The 20,981-nt window shown below is 43.7% G+C and overlaps 1 protein-coding gene across 1 annotated transcript in view; it reads left to right on the top strand.

Moving 5' to 3' along the window:
- LOC147261411 (ephrin type-A receptor 3-like) overlaps positions 1 to 20,981 on the top strand; it is an 89,947-nt gene that overhangs the window by 47,738 nt on the left and 21,228 nt on the right. Inside the window, exons 7-13 of the mRNA XM_086203403.1 lie at positions 1,618 to 1,953; positions 3,719 to 3,831; positions 4,919 to 5,081; positions 6,994 to 7,102; positions 19,545 to 19,612; positions 20,295 to 20,420; positions 20,509 to 20,694. Coding sequence (XP_086059529.1) covers positions 1,618 to 1,953; positions 3,719 to 3,831; positions 4,919 to 5,081; positions 6,994 to 7,102; positions 19,545 to 19,612; positions 20,295 to 20,420; positions 20,509 to 20,694 — 1,101 coding nt within the window. The remainder of the gene's footprint in view (positions 1 to 1,617; positions 1,954 to 3,718; positions 3,832 to 4,918; positions 5,082 to 6,993; positions 7,103 to 19,544; positions 19,613 to 20,294; positions 20,421 to 20,508; positions 20,695 to 20,981) is intronic.

Genomic DNA, 20,981 nt, shown 5'->3' with positions numbered 1-20,981 from the left:
TACCTGCACCATGCTGGGCAGTGAGCAACCATAATCAGTGGTTTTACACATGACTGCTTTCCAGACAACAGGAACGGAAAAGGTTTCCTCTGAGGCAATGTTGGACACGTTTTGTTCAACCGAACTGTCTCATAATAGTTCAAACTGACCCAGGAATGAAAAAAGGCCCCCAAAAATGCCTGAGTGTGTTTGTACAGTCCTTAATGATTGAACGGTTAGCAGCTAACTGCTCCTCTCATTATTTTCGAATCATTTTGTAATGTTTGGACTATTCCTTCAATTAAATGGTAGATTGTTTTTGAAATTTTAACACCACATCTAGTTTGCGATTTAAATTAAAAGCAAACAAACTATTTTTGAAGATTTATTTTGCTATCAACCCAAGTTTCACTTCTTGGCCCCCAGGATCAGACTCAGCTCAAATTTTTCAAATTAACCGTTTCCAATCCTGATGCATAACGTTAGCATAGCGACAATCGCTACTGTCAATCATCATCGCACTCAAACGGAGCGGCTACACTGACCACACCCTAACAACATTGGGTGTCTCTGATGACCCCCCCCCCCCCATGTATTTTAGGCATAAGAATCAGTACAGAATAATAATAATGCAATAATATCTTTGTCTGCTACTTAAGAAAAAAGTACCCATACACTTTCTAGACTCGGGCGCTGCCACACACTTATGGTGTGAGCTGAAGTTCAGAGTAATTTTAAATGGTCCAAATCATCAAATGTACCTGAGTCATGGGGAGATTACTCCTGGCTCCTTCCATGCATCACTGTCCACTCAATATTTATTGTCTGCAGTGCAGCTCCACAGTGTCAGTTGACTCCCCTCACTGACTTCCCTGCTGCAGTCCACATCCGGGCAGTTCTTTCTAAAGATGATGTTGAACTAAGAAAAACGTGTTATTATACTTCTACATTTACACCTTTTAATCTCTGTCTGCTCCAGAGCTGTTCAGTCAATGAGTCTTCGTGCTGTGGCTGGAGGTATTTGTCACAAAACCTGTGATTCATTTGCCGTGAAAACATTTAAGAAACGTACATTTGTGGAGAGAAAAGGATTGTTCATCGTCACCCAACATAAGCCTGTGCTTTGATTGTTGGAGTAGCTTTAAATTAATATTTTCAGTTCATTTTAAGTTTCCCATCCATCCATTTTCTTCCACTTATTTCTTCCTCTCCTGTCGTGGGGGGGTGGGGGGTGGAGCTTATCCCAGCAGCCTTCAGGTGAGAGGCGGGGTTCACCCTGGACAGGTCACCAGTCCATCTCAGGACCAACACATAGAGACAAACAACCATTCACACTCACAGTCACACCTACAGTCAATTTAGAGTATCAATCAGCCTCGTCCCCTCTTGATGTCTTTGGACTGTGGGAGGAACCTGGAGTACCAGAGAGAACCCACACAGGAACAGGGAGAACATGGAGACTCACACAGAAAGATCTTGTGATGGAGCCGGGGCTCGAACCCGGAACCTTCTTGCTGTGAGGCCACAGTGCTGACCACTGCACCACCGTGTCACCCAATTTAAGTTTTACAATCAGGTTTTTTTTCTCTATTTTAAATGAGGAAAAACAACAATAAATATGTCTTCTTCCTCTCTCAGGTCCTCCGTCTGCTCCAGAAAACCCCATCTCCACAGTCAATGAGACCTGTGTAACCCTGGAGTGGTCACCACCCCGTGACACTGGGGGGCGGGGAGACATCACCTACAGCCTTCACTGTAGGAAGTGCCTTGGTGACGGTAAGCAGTGCTTGCCCTGCGGTAGCAGCGTCCACTTCGTCCCCAGACAGTTTGGACTCTCCTCAGCGATGGTGCTGGTCACCGACCTGCAGCCGGACTCCAACTACAGCTTCACCATGGAGAGCCAGAATGGAGTGTCGGACTTGAGTCCCACACCGAGAGGAACGGCAGTGATTAATATCACCACGTCTCAGACAGGTGAGCGTGTCACATTCAGGTAGAACATCTTTAGAAATTTTAAACTTCTTCTAAAAACCTTCCCGGAGTTACTTAAAGGGAAGTGTTTGCATTACAACAGGCATTAAATCAAAGGGAGATGTGTTTAGAAAATGTCTCTTAATGGATAAGCGGTACAGAAAATGGATGGACGGACTTCGGCAGTATTTTTTTAAATAAATAAGAACTATGAAGGTCAAATATTTTAGTATAAACATAATTAAAATGATCTGTGAACCTGCATTGAACACAAGTGATAGCTAGGATCGTGTCCAAGTCCCCTGTAAGTACATTTTCAGGTGACACAGACATTTGTTTCTTTATCGTTTCCACTCATTTTAAAGTTCCCATAGCTCCTAAAGCTCCTCAACCTCTGTCTGCTGCCGTGCTTTTCTCTTTTTTGTTTTGTTGTTTTTGTTGGCTTGTAGACAACTGGTTTACCACCTTACTGACAAAAAGAAATGTTGATGAAATTTTTTTAGATAAACTGCAGGAAGCTGAAGTCTGAGCTGAAGCTCAGTCGTGCCTCATTTCTCTCTGGTAAGACGGGATTCAGTCTGGCAACGTCAGGCTTAAGTGTAGGCTTTACGATTACAAAAGCAGTAAAGTATATAGTACACCGAAGTATGATTAAAATTACAGTTTGGAAATAAAAAAACGATATTGGGACATGAGAAATGGGCTGAGTTCCAGTCTCGTGAGTCTCACCCTGCATTTAAGGATGATTTGAAGATCCAGGAAGGCTCTCACTCTGTCATATCAAAGCACGACTTGACAATTTCTGAAATAAATTGGAATTAAAAACTACATTTTTTCAAAAATTACATCCTATTTAAAAGCTGTTAGGAAAATAAAACCCTCCTCGGAACAACAGTTGTCATCCACCTGCTTATGTAGAAGAGCGGCGAAGACTTTTGTCTCCTGATTGCAGCGAGTCTCGTTCGTCTGACTGTGTCACTGTGCTGCCTCCTAATGACATTCACACTGGAGATTAATTAAAACCCAGAGAGTTGAAATGTAAAGACATATAAAGAAAGTACATATTTTCATTGAAGGATTAAAGAATGAAGATTAATTTAATGCAGAGGTCTTCGGAGTCACCTGACCTCAGCGCATCAGTTCTCCATCCAATGAGGGAGTGTATTTTGTGCGAAATCAAGTAGCGTTCCAGATATTTGTGTGTCGTTCGAGTGGAGTCTCAACATCTTATCAAGATATTTTGGTGCTTTTTTAAAATTTTGTCTGAACATTCATTTATGCGCCTGTCACAGAGTGAAACTGGAATATTTGTGCAGCAGAAGTGTGTATGCCAGTGCAGTGATGAATAATGAGCGGTCTAGGAGGTTGTTAACCTCATTAAGATCCCCACATGTCACACGTGCCGCTCTCACGAACACACGCACGCATCCATGAGAGCGCGCACACACAAACACACACACACATACACACACACACGTGCGCGCGCGCAAATAGCATGAGCCCCGTGTGACGAGGAAGTCACAAGGTTCGCACATATAGTAACGAGCAGATGATACATCTCACACACACACACACACACACACGTCACGGGTCACACATGGAGGAACGTTGTAATCAGACATGTATAAAACACCTTGTGAGCATCATTAGCAAGGTTACTCGCATCAAACATGGATCCCCTCAGCCTGAACACTCTTTCATGCTTGTTTTCTCTCTGCTCATCTCTCTCTTCTTGCTTCCTCTCTTGTTCTCACTTTTTTTCCCACAGTGAGTGTGGTGCTGAAGGAGAGGCGGAGCAAGGACAGTGTGACTTTGGCCTGGCAGGGTCCTGAGAGACCAAACGGAGCTATCGTGGAGTATGAGGTCATTTACTATGAGAAGGTGAGAGAGAGAGAGAGAGAGAGAGAGAGAGAGAGAGACATACACACACACACACACACACACACACACACACACACACACATGCTCATTTTTAAAGCAGCACGTTAACATTTGAGAATCATCATTTGTCATGTTAAAGTTTAAAAGACGAAAGAACGCAGCCGCTGGTCACTTCAGCATGGCAGGAGGGTAACAGCTTGCATGGCTCGAGTAAAAGATAAATTATTTAGAGCTGCACCTCAAAAGTGCAATAATAAACACATTTTGCTTTTCTAACACTTAAAAAAACAAAAAACACAAAATGGTACCAGGAGGGAGAGCTTGACTATTTCTGGGCAATGTGTTTTTTTTACTTCTTAAACAAATAATGTGTTAATTAGTGAGCTGGTAGACAGATTTGGTTACATTTGGAGGCAAGTGTTTACAACACACTTCTGGGATGTTGGCTCGAAGGTTGTGTGTTTAGCCAGAGGACACGATTGTAATGACTCGTTCATCACTAACATCTCTGTCTCCGTATCCCTCACGTCTCCCCTACTGCTCACACCAAGCCAATTACCCACACATCTGTCTGACAAACCTCGTAAAACACGGTCAAGGTGATGAAATTAAGCCTCTGTGCGTGTGTGCGTGTGTGTGTGTGTGTGTGTGTGTGTGTTGGCAGGCATTAGCAGTAAAATAGTCTTAATCCATGTTGCAGAGTGTCTTCCATTAGAGTATCAGCCTCTCTGCAGGGAATCAGCTTACTGACAGACACACTTATTCTTTATTCATCCTCCAGTACACACGCACACACACACAGATTTGTTCGTGCACACACACTTACAAGGTAGTTGAGTGTTGCAAGACTTGTGTAACCACATATTATCCCTCAAGTGTAGAGATGAATAGATTTGGGACTTGACAGATGTTCATGTATGAATACACCAAACGGTCCAGCGATGAACAAATGAAAAGGTAGTGAGGTGTTTGTACTCTCTGGAGACATTTCAGCTCTTTTCTGCTCTTTACATAACAAACATTTAACTTTTTAACCGCTTCATTTCCCAAAAATTAGAATATAATTGACTCCTCTTTTTCATTCCAGAACCAGCGAGAGCAGAACTACACTGTTTTGAAAACTCGCTCCAACATGATGACGGTGGACGGGCTCAAACCGGGGACCACCTACGTGTTCAGGGTCAGGGCTCGAACCGATGGGGGTTATGGGAGCTACGGTGGAGAGATTGAGCTGGAGACTAGCCATGAGGGTAAACACACCAACAACGTTCCCTCACCGTCATCCAAGCGCTTCTAAATTTGCCCTCTAATTTAATTACAAATATTTGCATAGCAGCAGTTTTTACAGTCCAGATAAGAAGTGCAGGTGAGCATGGAGGACAAGGATGAAGCGGAGCGCTAACGGTGCTGGTGTTTTATATCGCGCTGTTTTAAGAGTCTGATTCATCCCCCTGCAGCATCGAATCGATACAGCACACAGATTGTGATACCTAGTATCCCAGAAAAGGTATCAGCTAAAAAAATGGACAAACCAATTTCCAGAAACACACACACGCACACACACAGACCGTCCTCTTAGCACCATCCGAAGCCCTCACCTGAGGTACTTGGCAGCAGATTTTTTTCTTTACTGGATGCCTTTGCAACCTGCATGAATCATATTTACCATTGCCAAAGAGGTTATGTTTTCATCAGTGTTGTCGGTTTGTTTTGTCCGCCTGTCAGCAGGGTTACACAAAAACTATCTGGCTGATATTTACTGAACTTTGTGGAGGCTTGTAAGCATGAGCCAGAGAGCCCATTAAATTTTCGACAGGTCCATTTAAAAGAGTGAAACTTGACACAGAGGTATGAGCCCTACAGAGCTCCCTTCTCGTTTCACATTTAATTTACTATTTTCACCTGCAACTGCACTATCAAGCAGGACTACCTTTTATTAATAAGACTTACTTAAAGTGCATTATTACACTCAGGAATGAAGACTTAGAAATACATTCTGTCCTTTGAGAGAGGAGAAAAGGAGACATCAAAGAGAAGTCTGTGCCGGGTTCGATCCACTCCGCTGAGGCTCTAGAACGGCTCTGGACAGCACGCTATGATGTGTCGCTCTGGTGATTTTCATGATGTTTCCAAACTCTGACTCTCGTTCTTTTCGTCTTTTGTTCTCCATCACCCAGTGTCATTATCACTTCATTATGTGCGCAGGGATATTTGGCCTTTGAGGTCCCTATAATGTGTTCTTCAAAGTGAACATTGATTTCCAGACAGCCAGGCAAGAGACGGCGATAAATCAGTTAATGTACAGCAGCAGTGCGCTATAGATCGTCTGTGTAGCGTACATGAGGCGCACATTAGCCTACTAATCACTCAATAATCAATAAATATAATTCAATACGTGCTTTGCATTGCTGTCCTGCAACAAACTTGTGGCTTGGTGGAGTTTCTTCGTTTTTTTGGGTTTTTTTTTTGTGTGCTGAGCTCTTGCTTCAAAGTCAAGTTGAGTGCTGTTGAATACAGGTGACCCCTCAGCATCATATTAGTGTTATCTAATCAGATCAATGCTATTGATTGGTAAAGAAGGGTGCCAGGAACTGTAATAGGAGATCAATTCTTATCTGTGCCCGCCTGAGGGCATTCATTTGCCTCCCCAGCATACACACACACACACACATATTCATACATTCATATACACGTGTGTGTGCCCCTGCTCAGTTAAGCCAGATAAATGGGGTATTTGTTTTGATTAATGGCTCGATCGGTGTGGCGTAAAAATCGATGCATCTCTGCAGAAACTTCTCGGCAGTAGCCTTGTTACTTGCACCGTTAACATATCCATTTGGACAGCGCGGCCGAGTGGGAATGGCTTTCACGTCCTCTCTCATAGCCTCATCGGCGATGCAGAGAGTAGAGGGGGAGAACGCTTTTCATCAAGAACCTTGCTTACTATTCCATCCACCTCTCTCACTCTCTTTTACCTCTGTGCCCCTCTCTCTTTCTTCCTCCCCTTCAACCTTGTCTTTTATCTCGTGTTTTCATTCTTCAATCGCACACACTCTCACGTCACTTTTGTGGTTATTTGTGATCCTCAGCATCTTTCTTCAATGCTAAAAAAAAAACAAACAAACAAACAAAAAAAAAACCCTACCATGTTTCCTCTTGTAGATGTTTTGGCTATCGGGGACCCCAACCAGTCCACCATTATGGCCGTATCCATTGCTGGGGGGATTGTTCTGCTCATCTTCCTGGTGACTTGCTTCGTCGTCAGCGGAAGGTAAGGTCATGAAGAAGACACACAAATGTTTCCACCCGTCTCTGCACTTTCAAATATCCCCACCAAAAATGCCAAAAGCCACCAAACCAGTCACCCTCTGAATGTGCCCTGCCGGGACCATAAAAGCACGCTTTGGAGGTGCAGAGTGTTTTTCAGCTGAGATGATTTGGTTGCTATGATACGTAATATCCGCTAAAAAAATCCAAACGTCATCTGCTCTTTGCTCTGGATGAAGTCACACAGGGAGAGGAGATGGACCCGCTGATCTGATTGGGTGTATGAGATGTCACCCACCTGTACAGATTTTGGTTAGTGCTATCATCTGGCGCAAGAGCAACTCATACATGGAGCATGTACAGGTGGGCATTGTGGTATTTGTCCAGCCCATCCAGCGATGACATGACGGTGACGGATGTGGTGTCTTACCCGGATTTAAACATTTTCCAACTGTTGCAGAGCAGAAACAAAGACGCTCAGCACATTACCACTCTGCTAGCATTTGTAGCATAGCGTGAAGACATGGCGCTCGCATCGCAAACAATTAAAGAGATTTTAGCCTCGAGAAAGAAACATTTAGGTGGATTATGTATTTGAAAGACAAAACTCTGAGGGACTGAACAGCTCTTTGACCGTCTCTGCTGCTACATTCTTCTTCCCCTCTCCCGACAATCCCACAAACCAAAAAAGAATTCATCAACTGCAGTATCATGTCACTGTCTGTAAAGGAGCGTAATAGCTCATGCACTCCAGATCTGCCACTAATCATATGTAGAGGACCCAACTGCTAAAAGTGCATTCATGTACACACAAGCAGGATCTCCACACTCGGTCTCTTTATATTTATGTCTCTCTCTGAAGGATTACATGTGGGTGTGCCAAAGCAGGGCCTCCAACTTTGACATTTATACTGCTGCCAAAGCCTAACTAAAGGCTGTGTTATTCTGTATGTGAAGAGCACAGACCCTCTGTGATCACGCCCTTTGAAGGTTAGGCAGCTGTTAATGCTCTGTCTCAAAGAAGGCCAAAGAGGAGGAGGAGGAGAAGGAGGAGGAGGAAGGAGATGAGAGGGAGAGAGGAAAATAAAAGAAATGGTGAGAGGCGAGAAGATGAAAGGAACCAAGCTAGAGGAGAGGAGAGGAGAGGAGAGGAGAGGAGAGGAGAGGAGAGGAGAGGAGAGGAGAGGAGAGGAGAGGAGAGGAGAGGAAGAGGGATGACATCTGTGATTTACCGTGCCTGAAACGAAATGTTTATCCTCCATGAGCTCCAACTAGATTAGCAACATGTTAAGAACTACACACACCTATATAAGCACACAAACAGACACACACTAATGAACACACACTAAAAACATTGGTATTGATTCAGGTGATTGCTTATCAGGCTGAGTGCTCTATTCACTATTGATTAGAGGGGATGTAATCAGTGCGAGACTATCCTGTACTACACACAAACACACAAACACACACACACACATCTTATGGTACATGAAAGAGAAGACACTCATGAGCAACATTTCTTTTTAATCAGAGGGGAATTATGAGGTGGAGTGTGTAAGAAGCACAACAAGCCATTAAATAAATTGTGCTATACACACACACCCACCCATACACACACACACACACACACACACACACACACACACACACATAGTGTCACACACTCAACTAATCAGGTTTCACAGGCTGGGGAGGTGTTAACTAGATTTTACTGAAGGGTCGATGCACTGCCATCAATTTCAGGTCTCTTCCTCTTCCTCTCTCCTCGTCTCTATCCATCTTTCCTCCATTTAGACGTAAGGACACTTGGGAGGAAGGAGTGTTGATTACTGCTTTCTATTAAACAACATCTGTACATCTGTCAGAGTGCGGGGGGTGGGGTGTTTGGGCATAGGTTGAGTGTTACCGGGGAATGAAGTGAGGATGAAAGCCACGTCACTAAAGGCACAAGATCAGGAGAGAGAGAGAGAGAGAGAGAGAGAGAGAGCTGGGAGGAGGAGATGGACAGAAGCGAGGTGAAGGAGAGACAGAAGGAAATGAGGCAGTGAGGATGACAGACAGACAGAGAGGAGGAGATAGCGAAGTAGATGTGAAGTATGTCTGTGCCACTCGAGAGCTACATTTGAAGATGGTGTGAAAGTGAGGGAGACTTTAGAGAGAGAGAGAGATGCAGGGAAAATGAGATTGATGGAAAGAGGAGGAGAGCTAGTGGCACAACAGAAAGATGAAAAAGTAGATGGAAAGAGGAGAGTTGAGCGAGGATTGTAGGGTTGTTCAATCTCGGCTCCGTGCCTCCTATCTGCCCATCAACCTTGTTCTCTCACGTTCATTTCCTGCTCCACTCTTAAAATTTACATGCTGCTGGAACGCCCCGTAATGTATCAAGAACGGTTCTTGCTGAGACCAGGTCAACGTGGACAGTGATTAAATAGGAACTGACTCAGAGACAGCTGGGGTTTAAATTATTTCCCAGCAGACATTTGTAAAATTGACATTTTTTTTTTAACATTTAAGACATTTCTTTCCTGAATGCCAGCAACTGAAATCATTCCACCCTCGTAATCACTTGACCGGGAAGCAGTACGACACTCTTCGTTCACGTTTTAGGTTCAATCCTCAAATCCTGACCCCATTTTCAGCCGTCCTGATGGAAGGGTTTTTTATTTTATTTTTTATCACTGAGCTATAAAATAAAGTATGCTCATGCAGTCTGTGTTTCTCTCATTCACACTCACACACACACGCACACACACACACCCCCACACACCCGCTGCAGTATTTGCTGGCAGGCTACTGAACTGCTCTGCCTCATAAACAGGCTGATTTGCGGTTCATTCTGTTCGGTCCTGTTCTCGTTTAACAAAGTGCTGTTATGCTATTGTTACAGCAGGAGGGAAAACATGAAAAACTGTCGAAAGCTCCTCGGACACAGCACGCAGCGCTGACAAATCACACCAGTTATTGTTGCATGTGTGCCACTATTACGTCTGTGTGTGTGTGTGTGCGCGTGCTCATGCGTGTGTGTGTGTGTGTGTGTGTGAAGTTGCTGCTTTTGTCCTCCTGAGGGTGCTTTGGCAGGCTGGCAGGTGTGAGCGAAGGGAAGCTAGCAAGCAACTGGCATAACCATGGATTCAGCAGATGGCCTTTCACTTAAAAAGCGTTCTCCCCTTCAATCCTCACTTTCTCTCGCTCCTTGTTAAACATGCTTTTGCCTCGCAGCATCTGTGTGTGTGTGTGTGTGTGTGTGTGTGTGTGGTGTCTACTTTTTTTTTTCATTTTCTGGTGTCTAACGACTCTCAGATGATCTCCTTTTCTGAATATCTGCAGGGTTTCTGATATCCGCCGGACTCTTGTGTGTTTTTGTGAGAGTTTTTGGTGAAAATTCAGTGTGATGTTTTTGTTGTTGTTGTTTTGTGTTTTTTTCCCCAAATAAGCCATGTCATCTGCCGTGTGTTTCAAAATCTGCCTATGGGACAGATTCAGCAGGGAATCAAGAGCTACAAATCGAAGAAAATCTCACAAAAGGCAGTGATTAAGTGGATGTTCAGTGCTGAACGAGATGCTTGTATTTATTATTTCCTCTGAATTTCGGCAAACTTGTACATTTATTGATCACAGTGTGGAGAAGGAATCTATCGAGCATCGTCTCTTCAGTGGGAGCCGTTCTGAGGTTTCTTTCTGAACAGTGTGAGAACTGAAGAACGTTGGATGTCATCACGATCGTGTGTCTGACTTTGTGTGAATTATGGGTGCACTTTTACGGAGCTGATCTTTAAATCACATTGTACTGTGTATAACCACAATAAAGGCTTTCTTTTTAGCAGAAAGACCTGCTAATAGAGAGTAGCGGCAACTGCTCTACCTTCTTAACATGAGAGCACGCGCCGGTTGATGCGCGTGTGTGTGCGCGCGCGCGCGCGTGTGTAAGCGATTTCAGCTGCAGCTGTCGTGCAGCCTCGGGTTATTCTTAAAAACTTAATGACACAAAAAGCCGAAGACTTAAAAAAAAAGGGAAGAAGAAGGCTGATGAAGAACTTTAGAAACAGTGACGTACACATTAAATGACTTCAAAACAGGTGACGCGTTGACTCACCGTGTCAGTGTGCTCTTTTCAAAGTTGTGGTGAATTGAATTTAAGAGATTACCAGATAACGGAAATATTTTGTTGTTGTTTTGGACTTGAAAAGTAAAATTAAGGAGAAACACATCAGTGTTTACCAAATTTGGATGTAGGAATCTGCCAATGCTCACCATCCCCGTGGGTGGTTTAGCGCTTAAAAGGATTTGGCTGGAGGAGATAACAATCTGACACAAAACAGTGTGCAGAGGCGTATGTGAATATGTGTTATGATGATGTGTTTAATGCTCGGCTGCTTTCAATTAATACATCTAAGTCGCGGGGCGTTTAACAGGGTACAGCTTCATCTGCAGGAAACCGAGAAAGTAGCTCCAGCAACAGAAGCTAGCGGCCGCAGGTGCAGAACTGCTCCACACAGGCTTTATGCAAATGAGCAGATGTTGCAGCGGGATTGATCAAATGTCCTATAAACATCAGACAAATTCAAACCTGTTTTCGGGAGCCAGTTTCCAAAGTTTACGGCCCATTTAAATACATTTATTAGATGCAGGCACACACAGACACACGGCAACCTAATCAAGTTTATCGGCGTGGTAACATCATTAGGAGGATTAGATTCATACTCATCTGTTAGCAAATATAAAAATACACTTACCTAATGATACAAAGGACGTGCTCCCCCCTCTCTCTTCATCTCCCCATCCTTTGACCTTTTCATCAGGTTGTTAAAAATCCTGCTAAAAAAAAAAAAAGTACCCCCGTTCTTCTCCCTCCACCTCTTCTCTTTTCCCCTTTCTATCCCGATTCATGGCCGGCCCCTTTTAATGAGCGGGAGCTAAATGAAATGTTTCTAAACAGAGTGTTAATGAAACACGGACAGATTTATTAGTCATAACTCTTCAGTTAATCATTTCCCTTCCAAATAATTAGCTCGGGCCAAGTAAATCTTTTCACGGCGTGGTCAGAGAGTATTGAGCCGGTGCCAAACGAAGGCCAAGGTGGAGAAATCTCACTCGCGTGTCTTCCTTAATGCTCTGTTACATCATCCGGTGTGTTCATTCTCGCTGTTTGTACTCTGAATTCATTATCCACAGTCAACTTTTACAAAGCTCATAGTTTGTAAGCACCAAGGCAAAGAAAGAGAGAATTTAATCCATTGATTTCATTCCCAGTAATTATCTTTGATTTAATAGCTTGATATTAAATGGAATCACCATAAATAATTGCCATGTGTGATGAAAGTAGCAGATAGACAACAGGGTGTGTGTGTGTGTGTGTGTGTGTGTGTGTGTGTGTGTGTGTGTGTGTGTGTGTGTGTGTGTGTGTGTTGTGAAAAGAGGATAGATGTGTCATTTCATTGTGTCATGCTGGAGGGGTGACGAATGATTTACTGATTTCATTTTTCTAGTCATTCTGATTAGCGGCGGGAAAATAATGTGGCGAGACAGGAAATGAGGGAGGAGAGGAAAGGAGGAAAGGAAAGGGTAATATGTTTCTGAATGGCGGTGTGTGTGTGTGTGTGTGTGTGTGTGTGTGTGTGTGTGTGTGTGTGTGTGTATCAGATCTCTTCCTTGTCTTTGAGAGTGTATCAATTTCTACTTGCAGCCAGCCTCCTGCCTCTAATCCTATAAAATGTGGCCAGTCATATAAAGTCGACGGGGCGATACAATGCAGCTACACACACTTTATTAGCTCTCTTCATGTCTCAGGTTAACATCAGTCCAAGGTTATTCTCTGACATGAAGAAACACACACACCTCTCTCTCTCTATCTCCACCTCCATCACCACCACACACACACACACGCAGCGCCGCCTCTTTCAACATGTTCCGTGTCACTTATTCCTTCTTTTTTGCATGAGCGAGCTTTTCGTACTGTCCCCACAAAGCTTCCCGTCGGTTTGATCTCTTTTTGCCTCCTTATTTCTTTCACTCTGCTGTCCTGTGATTTTTTTTTAAACCTTTCTTGTTCTTCATCCATCACCCCTCTTCTGACCCTCTATTGGCCCTCCTGCCCCTGCTGGTTGTCACATCTCTGCACACCAAAAAAGTAGAGAATGTGTGATATGATGAGTCTGTCTGAGCTGAAAGAATCACCAAGCACCTGGTTTAACCCATTTAAACCTGTTCAGGACCCAGTCAGTCCACATCATATTCTGCTGTTGTTTGGTGATTTTAAAAAGATGAATTAATGAGACAAATCAAGGTCTTGATTGGTTTTGTGAGTGTTGTATAGTTTTTGTTGCTTTGCATGTTTGTTTGTTTTTTAACCTCTAACTGAGAAAGAGGCAGAGAAACTAATGTTTTAGTGGATTCTGATTGTTCAAATTTTCAGAAAACTGAGGTTATAAAAAGTTATTTTGAAAAAAATTCCAGCATTTTCTTAGATGTTTTTTAGGTGATTTTAAGGCGAAATGGGAACAAATCCGCACAGTTCAATGGCGAAATAGTGAGGAGAGCAGGAAAATGCGAAGGTGAACGCAAAACTCTATGATGGTGATGTCATCGGTCTGATTCAAAGAATGTAGTTTAACTAGCAGCTCCCAGACAACCATCAAAAAAAGTTCCAGCGTGTAGCCGAGCAAAAATGGCAAGTTGAGTACAATTAGAGTTAAACAAAAGGGTTGCAAAAAAAACGACTTGAAGATCGAAGGCTTTGACAATATCGTAAAAAGGAAGTGCGTTTTGGCTGTGGATTTTTCCCAGTAACTGTAAAAGAGTTTTCCATGCTCAATTATGCCAGACTGATGGCTTGAGGGAAGACATGATCAGTTTGATCACTCTGTCCAGCACAAATTGAAGTGGTAATGAGGATATATTCATTCCAAATTCACTATTCGGGAGTTATTTGCACATCTCTAGGCAGCAGCGTCACCTGGTAACAGACGAAGAATCTTCTAGATTTTCTGTGTGAGTAATTTCGACTAACTTTGTCTTCTGTTGAGGTGCATGGCGACCTCCTTGGAGGGGAGTTTTCCTTCCTGTATGTCCATATCCCTTAAATTTTACTCCCCTGGGCTTCGATTCTTATGGCTGCCCCCCCCCCCCCCCAAACCCCACCCACAGCCCCATGTGATTGCTTGTTAGTTGGTATGCAGGCTTGGAACCCCATTGTGCGTTCTTGCCTGTCAGCACTCTCCTTTCGCCTCTCCCCTTCTCTCTTTATTTCTCTTTCCAGCTCCTTATGTCTATTCTTTCTATCAAAAAAACAAAAAACAGTGCGAGGAGGAGGACAGAGCCGGCTGGCTGGATAAATGAGGAAGTAAGCTGAGAGATGTATTGGAAGAGAGAATGTTTTCACTTAAAGAAAAAAAAAAAAGAATTAGGAAATATAACACCCCAGAGAGATAAAGGGCAGCAAAAAAAGAGAATGACAGAAAGAGAGAGGAAGATGGGGGGGGGGGGCCAGTGCAATGATATTATGTGGATGGAGCTCTATGAAGGTGGAGGCTTGCTAGCAGAATGACAAACGGGTCTCGAGTGACAGAGTATTATATTAAAAAGTAAATTGATATGCAAATGTGGAGTGTGTGGCTTTGGAGGACAGGGATAGCCTGTTGTCCTCACTCAAGTGGAACCGAGAGAGACAGAGAGAAAAGGTGAGGGTGATATCACAGGCCATTTGTGTGTGTTTTTGTGTGATTAGTGCAGGTCTGTGTATTTTAATTTGCATTAATAAACAGACATGCATGCTTCTGTGTGTGTGTGTGTGTGTGTGTGTGTGTGTGTGTGTGTGTAGTTTTGTGTATGCGTGTGTGTGTGTGTGTGTGTGTTTTGTGTGAGGTTGCGTGTATTGAAAGAGCAGCATAATAGTGCAGTTGAATGGCAGCAAAATAGAACAACCTCTTCAGTGCCAACTTCACACTGCAGTGCAGCAGTGGAAAGAGGCAGCCAGTAGAAATGCAGGACATTCCCTGTTTTAGCTCAAGAGTCTACAGATACAAGTACACACTTGTGGCGTCTAAATCAAAAGCAGACGACTCGCCACTCCACGCAGATATGTGGCCTCATTTCGACAGGGCTTCGAAGGTGAATGGATCAAATCGTCACAGGGTTTTCCAGTTCTGTCCTACACACTGTGTTGATGTAATACTTGTTTCTGGAAATAGAATCGGCAATAAATCCATGGTGTGTAGGTGAGGGAGAAAACCCGGAGACAGGTTTCAGATTGAGTAGCTTTGACCAATCGTGTTTCAGCAGACCTTGCTCGCCTAAACCATCTGTTTGGAGTGGATAAGAGATGGAAAACACATTTTTCTGATCCTTGCCAAAATGCGAACTTTGGAAAAATGTCTGCAGTCTGATTAAACAAAACTGTTGTAGTGGTTTTAAACTGTTAATGGAGAATAAACTGGCTACTTTTGACACGATCTGCTAGTATTCATCGCCCAAAATATCTCAGATTGCCATACGGACTGTAAACAATGACCATTGGATGGAAAATGGAGGTCCTGAGGCTTCACCGGAAACCCTGAAATACTGGCTCTTGATCCCAGAGGTTCTGGGTTCTGAAATTCATGCAGACACCAACTTTCTTAGAGAAAATTTCTTTCGATCCAGCATCACTAATGTGAAAGTTTTTATCCTTTGTGTTTGTGTCCCACATCTTGTCACCTTTAGGCTATTATGTCATACGCTAGCCAAAAAAATGACAAAAAAGAGGGGGGGGGGTGCATGATGAAGGACTCAAACTTGTTGAAGATTTAAGATGACAATAATTGAAAAATGTAGGTCAGGAAACTAAGTCATGAGTGTATGGCGGGCTACACCAACCCTTAGCCCAGGCATTTGATGATGTCACAATAAAAGATAATCACATCTAATCAATAACACTGAGAGCTACACTGCATTGGCTCGCAGTGCCACTGTGCGTTCTGGTATTTTCATTTATCTGAAAAAGTTGTGCTGAAAGTGATGACGTGAAGCTGGTTTAGGTTTGGAGATAATCAGAATAAAGAGCAATGGCGAAAGTAAATATTTTTGAACACGTTTTTTGTGAAAATTGACAATTAATAAGAATTTACATTTAAAAGACAAAAGTTTCAAAATGAAATTTTACTACAGGCCTGACCAAGCAGTCTACTTTAAACTAAACTTTTAGTAATTAGTTGAAATCAGCACACCAGCACATCTAGTCCTACTGGACTGAAAAGGCCTTCATCACTTCACCTCACTCAACGTGTGGAACTCCCAGTGACCTTGTTGACACTCCTATGCATTTGCTTTCCTTTTTTTTGTGACAATTAGGCTTTAGATCTTTTTTTATGTTTATCAAATTGGATTGACTTGAACTGATGAGTGGCGAAACCAAAGGACACTTCATCAAGCTAATTAGGCTGCGAGACTTAACGTGCTACACACAGACGAACGTGAGTGAGGGAAATTGGTTCAAAGTGTGTTGACAGGAGGGCGGCACGGTGATTCAGTGGTCAGCACTGTCGCCTCACGGCAAGAAGGTTCCAGGTTCAAGTCCGGGCTCCAGCACAGGATCTTTCTGTGTGGAGTCTCCATGTTCTCCCTGTTCCTGTGTGGGTTCTCTCCGGTACTCCAGCTTCCTCCACAGTCCAAAGACATCAAGAGGGGACGAGGCTGATTGATACTCTAAATTGACTGTAGGTGTGACTGTGAGTGTGAATGGTTGTCTGTCTCTATGTGTTGGTCCTGTGATGGACTGGTGACCTGTCCAGGGTGGGCCCCGCCTCTCGCCCGTAGACGCTGGGATAGGCTCCACCCCCCCATGACCCTTAACAGGATAAGTGGTAGAAAATGGATGGATGGATGGATGGATGTGTTGACAGGTTGTTTTCTAGGACTTAGTGAGACCATATTTATTTTCAAGGTAATATATTATTGTTGAGAACCTTACTATATAAGTGCATGTTGTTTTCATCTTTTATTTTATTTTGTTGGTTGTCAGCGATGCTAACGGAGCTTAGCGCCAGTGCTTCATTCCTGACCAAATGACAGTAATGGAGGTGAATCTCTCTCTCGTATTTCTTAAATCTTTATGAGATGCTTTATTACCTCAGGATGTTTTTTGTTTTTACTCCTGCCACATGCTACCGGTTTCAAATGAGGACACAATATTAAAAAACAAACAAACAAAATAAACTGTGTCAATGGAGAATATCTTTCTGAGTCCAGTTACAGAACCTAAATAGCCAACTCTCAGGTCGGCTGGAGTGATTACATGAAACGTGCGTCTCAAACACAGACACAGCTGACAGGGAAACAAATGGCGACGCCATGTCAGGTTTGGTGCCGTGTTTAAGACTGCAGCGCTAATGATTCATGACACTTCTAACTGGAGAGGAGAAATGAGTCCCTCTGTAATTACTATGGAAATGTGTTCATTTCCCATCAGACACACACACACACACACACACACACAAGTTCACATCTGCAACCATGAACCCGTGGAGACACGTACACGCACTCAGATACACATCTTGCAGTGATGAACGCATTTTTTTGGGTTTTACCGTTTTACCGTACATGTAGGGGTGTTTCAAAGAGGGATGGAGTGTGTGTGTGTGCGTGTGTGTGTGTGTGTGTGTTTGCAGGGGAGTGTGTATGCCCCGGTGGGATGATCACAGTTGGAGCAGAGGTGTGACCCCTGTCCCCGTTCCCCATATGTTCAACACACATGCCCCAAAGCCCCATGAGTGTGAGTGTGTGTCAAGGGGGTAATGATAGTCCCTCGGTGCTCTACTGGCTTGAGCCCAGCTGATAACCAGGTGACGCCCCCCCCCCAAACTGGAAGAATATTATGCCCCCTCTTTTCCTCCCAAAATACCCGCAACCACTCTCCACCACCCCTAGGTGTGTGTGTGTGTGTGTGTGTGTGTGTGTGTGTGTGTGTGTATTCCCAAGACAGCCTATTGATTATAGCAAGCGGTCAGCTGTGTAAAACCAACACATAGATTAAAGTCCAAATGATGGAGATTTACTGAGCCCGGCGAGACCCCAACTATCTTCATTTCTCCCGCACGCCGTGTCACGACACACTTAGCGTGCCTCCTGTATCATCATGATTTTTTGTCTTTATCTCATTTTTCATAAAATCTTTTCTTGGGCCTTTTTTCAGTCCTCTTTTGTCTTTTGTCCGATCCACAGCTACTTTAAATCACAGACAATCTGCTGGATTCCCAGTTTTTTTCTTGGCTTGCAGCCAAAATCAATTTATCCTCATGATGGACAGACATACAGACTGGGGGGGGGGGGGGGGGGGGAGTAGTTTTCTCGTGTTTAGTGCATCATTACGTGAAACTACTTTTACATTTTAATGTGTTCTGGCCTAAAATCTTCGTGCTGAATTTAAAAGAGCAGTAAATCTCACAGTGTTATGGGTGATTAGGGCTGTTAAACACCGTTTGAGGCTAAAGATTAACAAAGTGGAGAGAGCGGTGTGTGTGTAAGCGGTGTGTGAGGAGACCACACACACACAAACACAGACACACACAAACACAAGCATAAGCCTCCCTGCTAGGTCCGTAAAAACAGAATAAATTTAACACTTCCTCCCAGCTGGGCAACTGGATGGAGTTGATCAATTTATCAATATTTTGAACGTTGGCCTGACCCACGCCGCAGGGTGGGTGCATGTGTGCGCAGAGGGTGGAGAAAAGGGCATAGACGTGTGTTTAGTGTGTGACCCTGAGTAAATTTGGAAGTGGCGATGACCAGGGGGGTCCTTAGATGGATAAAGCAAGAGGAGATAGAATGCATGAAGTTGTTTCTGTCTCAGGACATCTGTGATACAGACACACACACACACACACACGCACGCACACACACACAGGCGCACACACATACACATACAATTCATCCTCAGGCAAACAGCTTGGAGATAGTGTGGAAGTGACAGGGAGGGCTGTTTTATTCTAACGGGCTCACGGAGGAGTGTGTAGAGAGATGCGCTAAATAGAAAGATGATAATAAATAAAAATAAATAAATATATAAATATATCAAAGATTGAATCCGTTTTTACCATTTTCTTAACAGTGCTCTTAAAGTATGCCGGGTCCCTCATAATCAATTACCTTTACATAATCAGGCCGTCAGTGCAGTGAATGAGTTTGATGCAGGTGAAGTGAGGACAATATGCACTTACTTTTGGCCTCCAGCTCACCATGAAGTTGGAGTTTTGACCCTCTCAGGGGGGAGGTTTGGTCGTTCCTGACCTAGTCGTTATCGACAGAGCACATTGTTCTGCGGGATTTTTCTTCATCAACAGGAAAAGAGACATAAGCAATTGAACAGGCACGGTAAAGCATGATGAAAGTGTGGACTTTCTGCGCATCAATGTTAATCTTGTATCTGCGTGCGGGAGAACAAGCCCTGAACTAAACGCATTTCTCTTTTCCAGACACTGTGGATACATCAAAGCCAAGCAGGACCCAGATGAAGAGAAAATGCAGTTCCAGCACGGCCGAGGTGAAGGCACAAACACACACTAGTAGACAGAAGAGTGAACCAGCGCGCTGCGGGGAAAACGATCCCATCATCCTGCAACGTATTAGCATGGATACAAATATGTTGCGTGGCGATAACAAAGTGGCTCAAGTTGTAATGAATCTCTGAAGTTTGTGCTCATGCAAGCACCTCCACAGACACATCATTTGTCTTTACAACCAAATTTCACACTCGCACGCAATGAATCTTGTCCCTGCCAGGATTATAGCTGGAAACGAGGAGGGACATTAGCATACACGCCTGTACACACCTCAGCTCTGGAGAACGACGCAACAGCTTGCAAGTTGCAAACTTTGTGGCATTCTTCTTTTTTTTTCACAAGTTTTTTTTTTTTTTTTTTTGCACAAATATTTGCTGAGGCTCCTTATGGGTTCCTGTGAAAATTATGAGTCATTTCAACACCGTTACTAATAAAGCAGTTATGTGTTTGATAATTATGTAATCATTTCTAATGCTATTCAAACAGAGCGCCCACGCTCCAGCACCCATGTCAGCCTGTACTCACTCAGCAGAAATGTCAAATTTTGATATTATATTACTGTGAACCTTTATTGCATAACTTTAATATCTATTACCCAACATATGCAGTATACTGTTTTAAGGAAATATGTAATGAATGTTTTCTCGCTCTCCACTTCCACAGTCAAGCTTCCCGGCAGCAGGACCTACATCCACCCCCACACCTATGAGGACCCCAACCAGGCTGTCAGGGACTTCGCCAAAGAGATCGATGCTTCCAATATACGCATAGAGAGAGTCATCGGAGCTGGTGAGCCCCAGGAATCTTTTTTATTTATATCGTTGTTTGTCGGTTTGCATTCAAAGTCAAAATATGTTATGCTTGCGTGTGCGTACAGGAGAGTTCGGGGAGGTGTGTAGCGGTCGCCTGCGTGTTCAGGGCAAAAGGGAGATCTACGTGGCCATCAAGAGTCTGAAAGCAGGATACTCTGACAAACAGAGGAGGGACTTCCTGTCTGAGGCATCCATCATGGGGCAGTTTGACCATCCTAATATCATCAGGCTGGAGGGCGTCGTCACCAGATGTGAGTCATCAATAAGAGACTTACTTCATCTTGTGTTGTGGAGTTGGGTCTTTCTCTCCCTTGTGTGTGTGTGTGTGTGTGTGTGTGTGTGTGTGTGTGTGTGTGTGTGCGTGCGTGCGTGCGTGTGTGTGTGTGTGTGTCATGCCAAGCTGTTGTTGAAGTAAATAAGAGCTGACCCTGGATCAGATAAAAGCCCCATCACCATGGTAACACTGGGACAATGCATGGCAACAGCGACTGTCAGCGACTCTCAAACAGCCGCTTGTTTACTTCATGTGATTGTGTTA

The sequence above is a fragment of the Aulostomus chinensis genome, chromosome 5 (genome assembly GCF_037954235.1).
Source record: "Aulostomus chinensis isolate RoL2024-O1b breed Wild chromosome 5, RoL_Achi_v1.0, whole genome shotgun sequence".
Taxonomy (NCBI): domain Eukaryota; kingdom Metazoa; phylum Chordata; class Actinopteri; order Syngnathiformes; family Aulostomidae; genus Aulostomus; species Aulostomus chinensis.
Note: the sequence above shows the minus strand (reverse complement) of the source record. Positions and strands in the feature narration are given on the sequence as shown.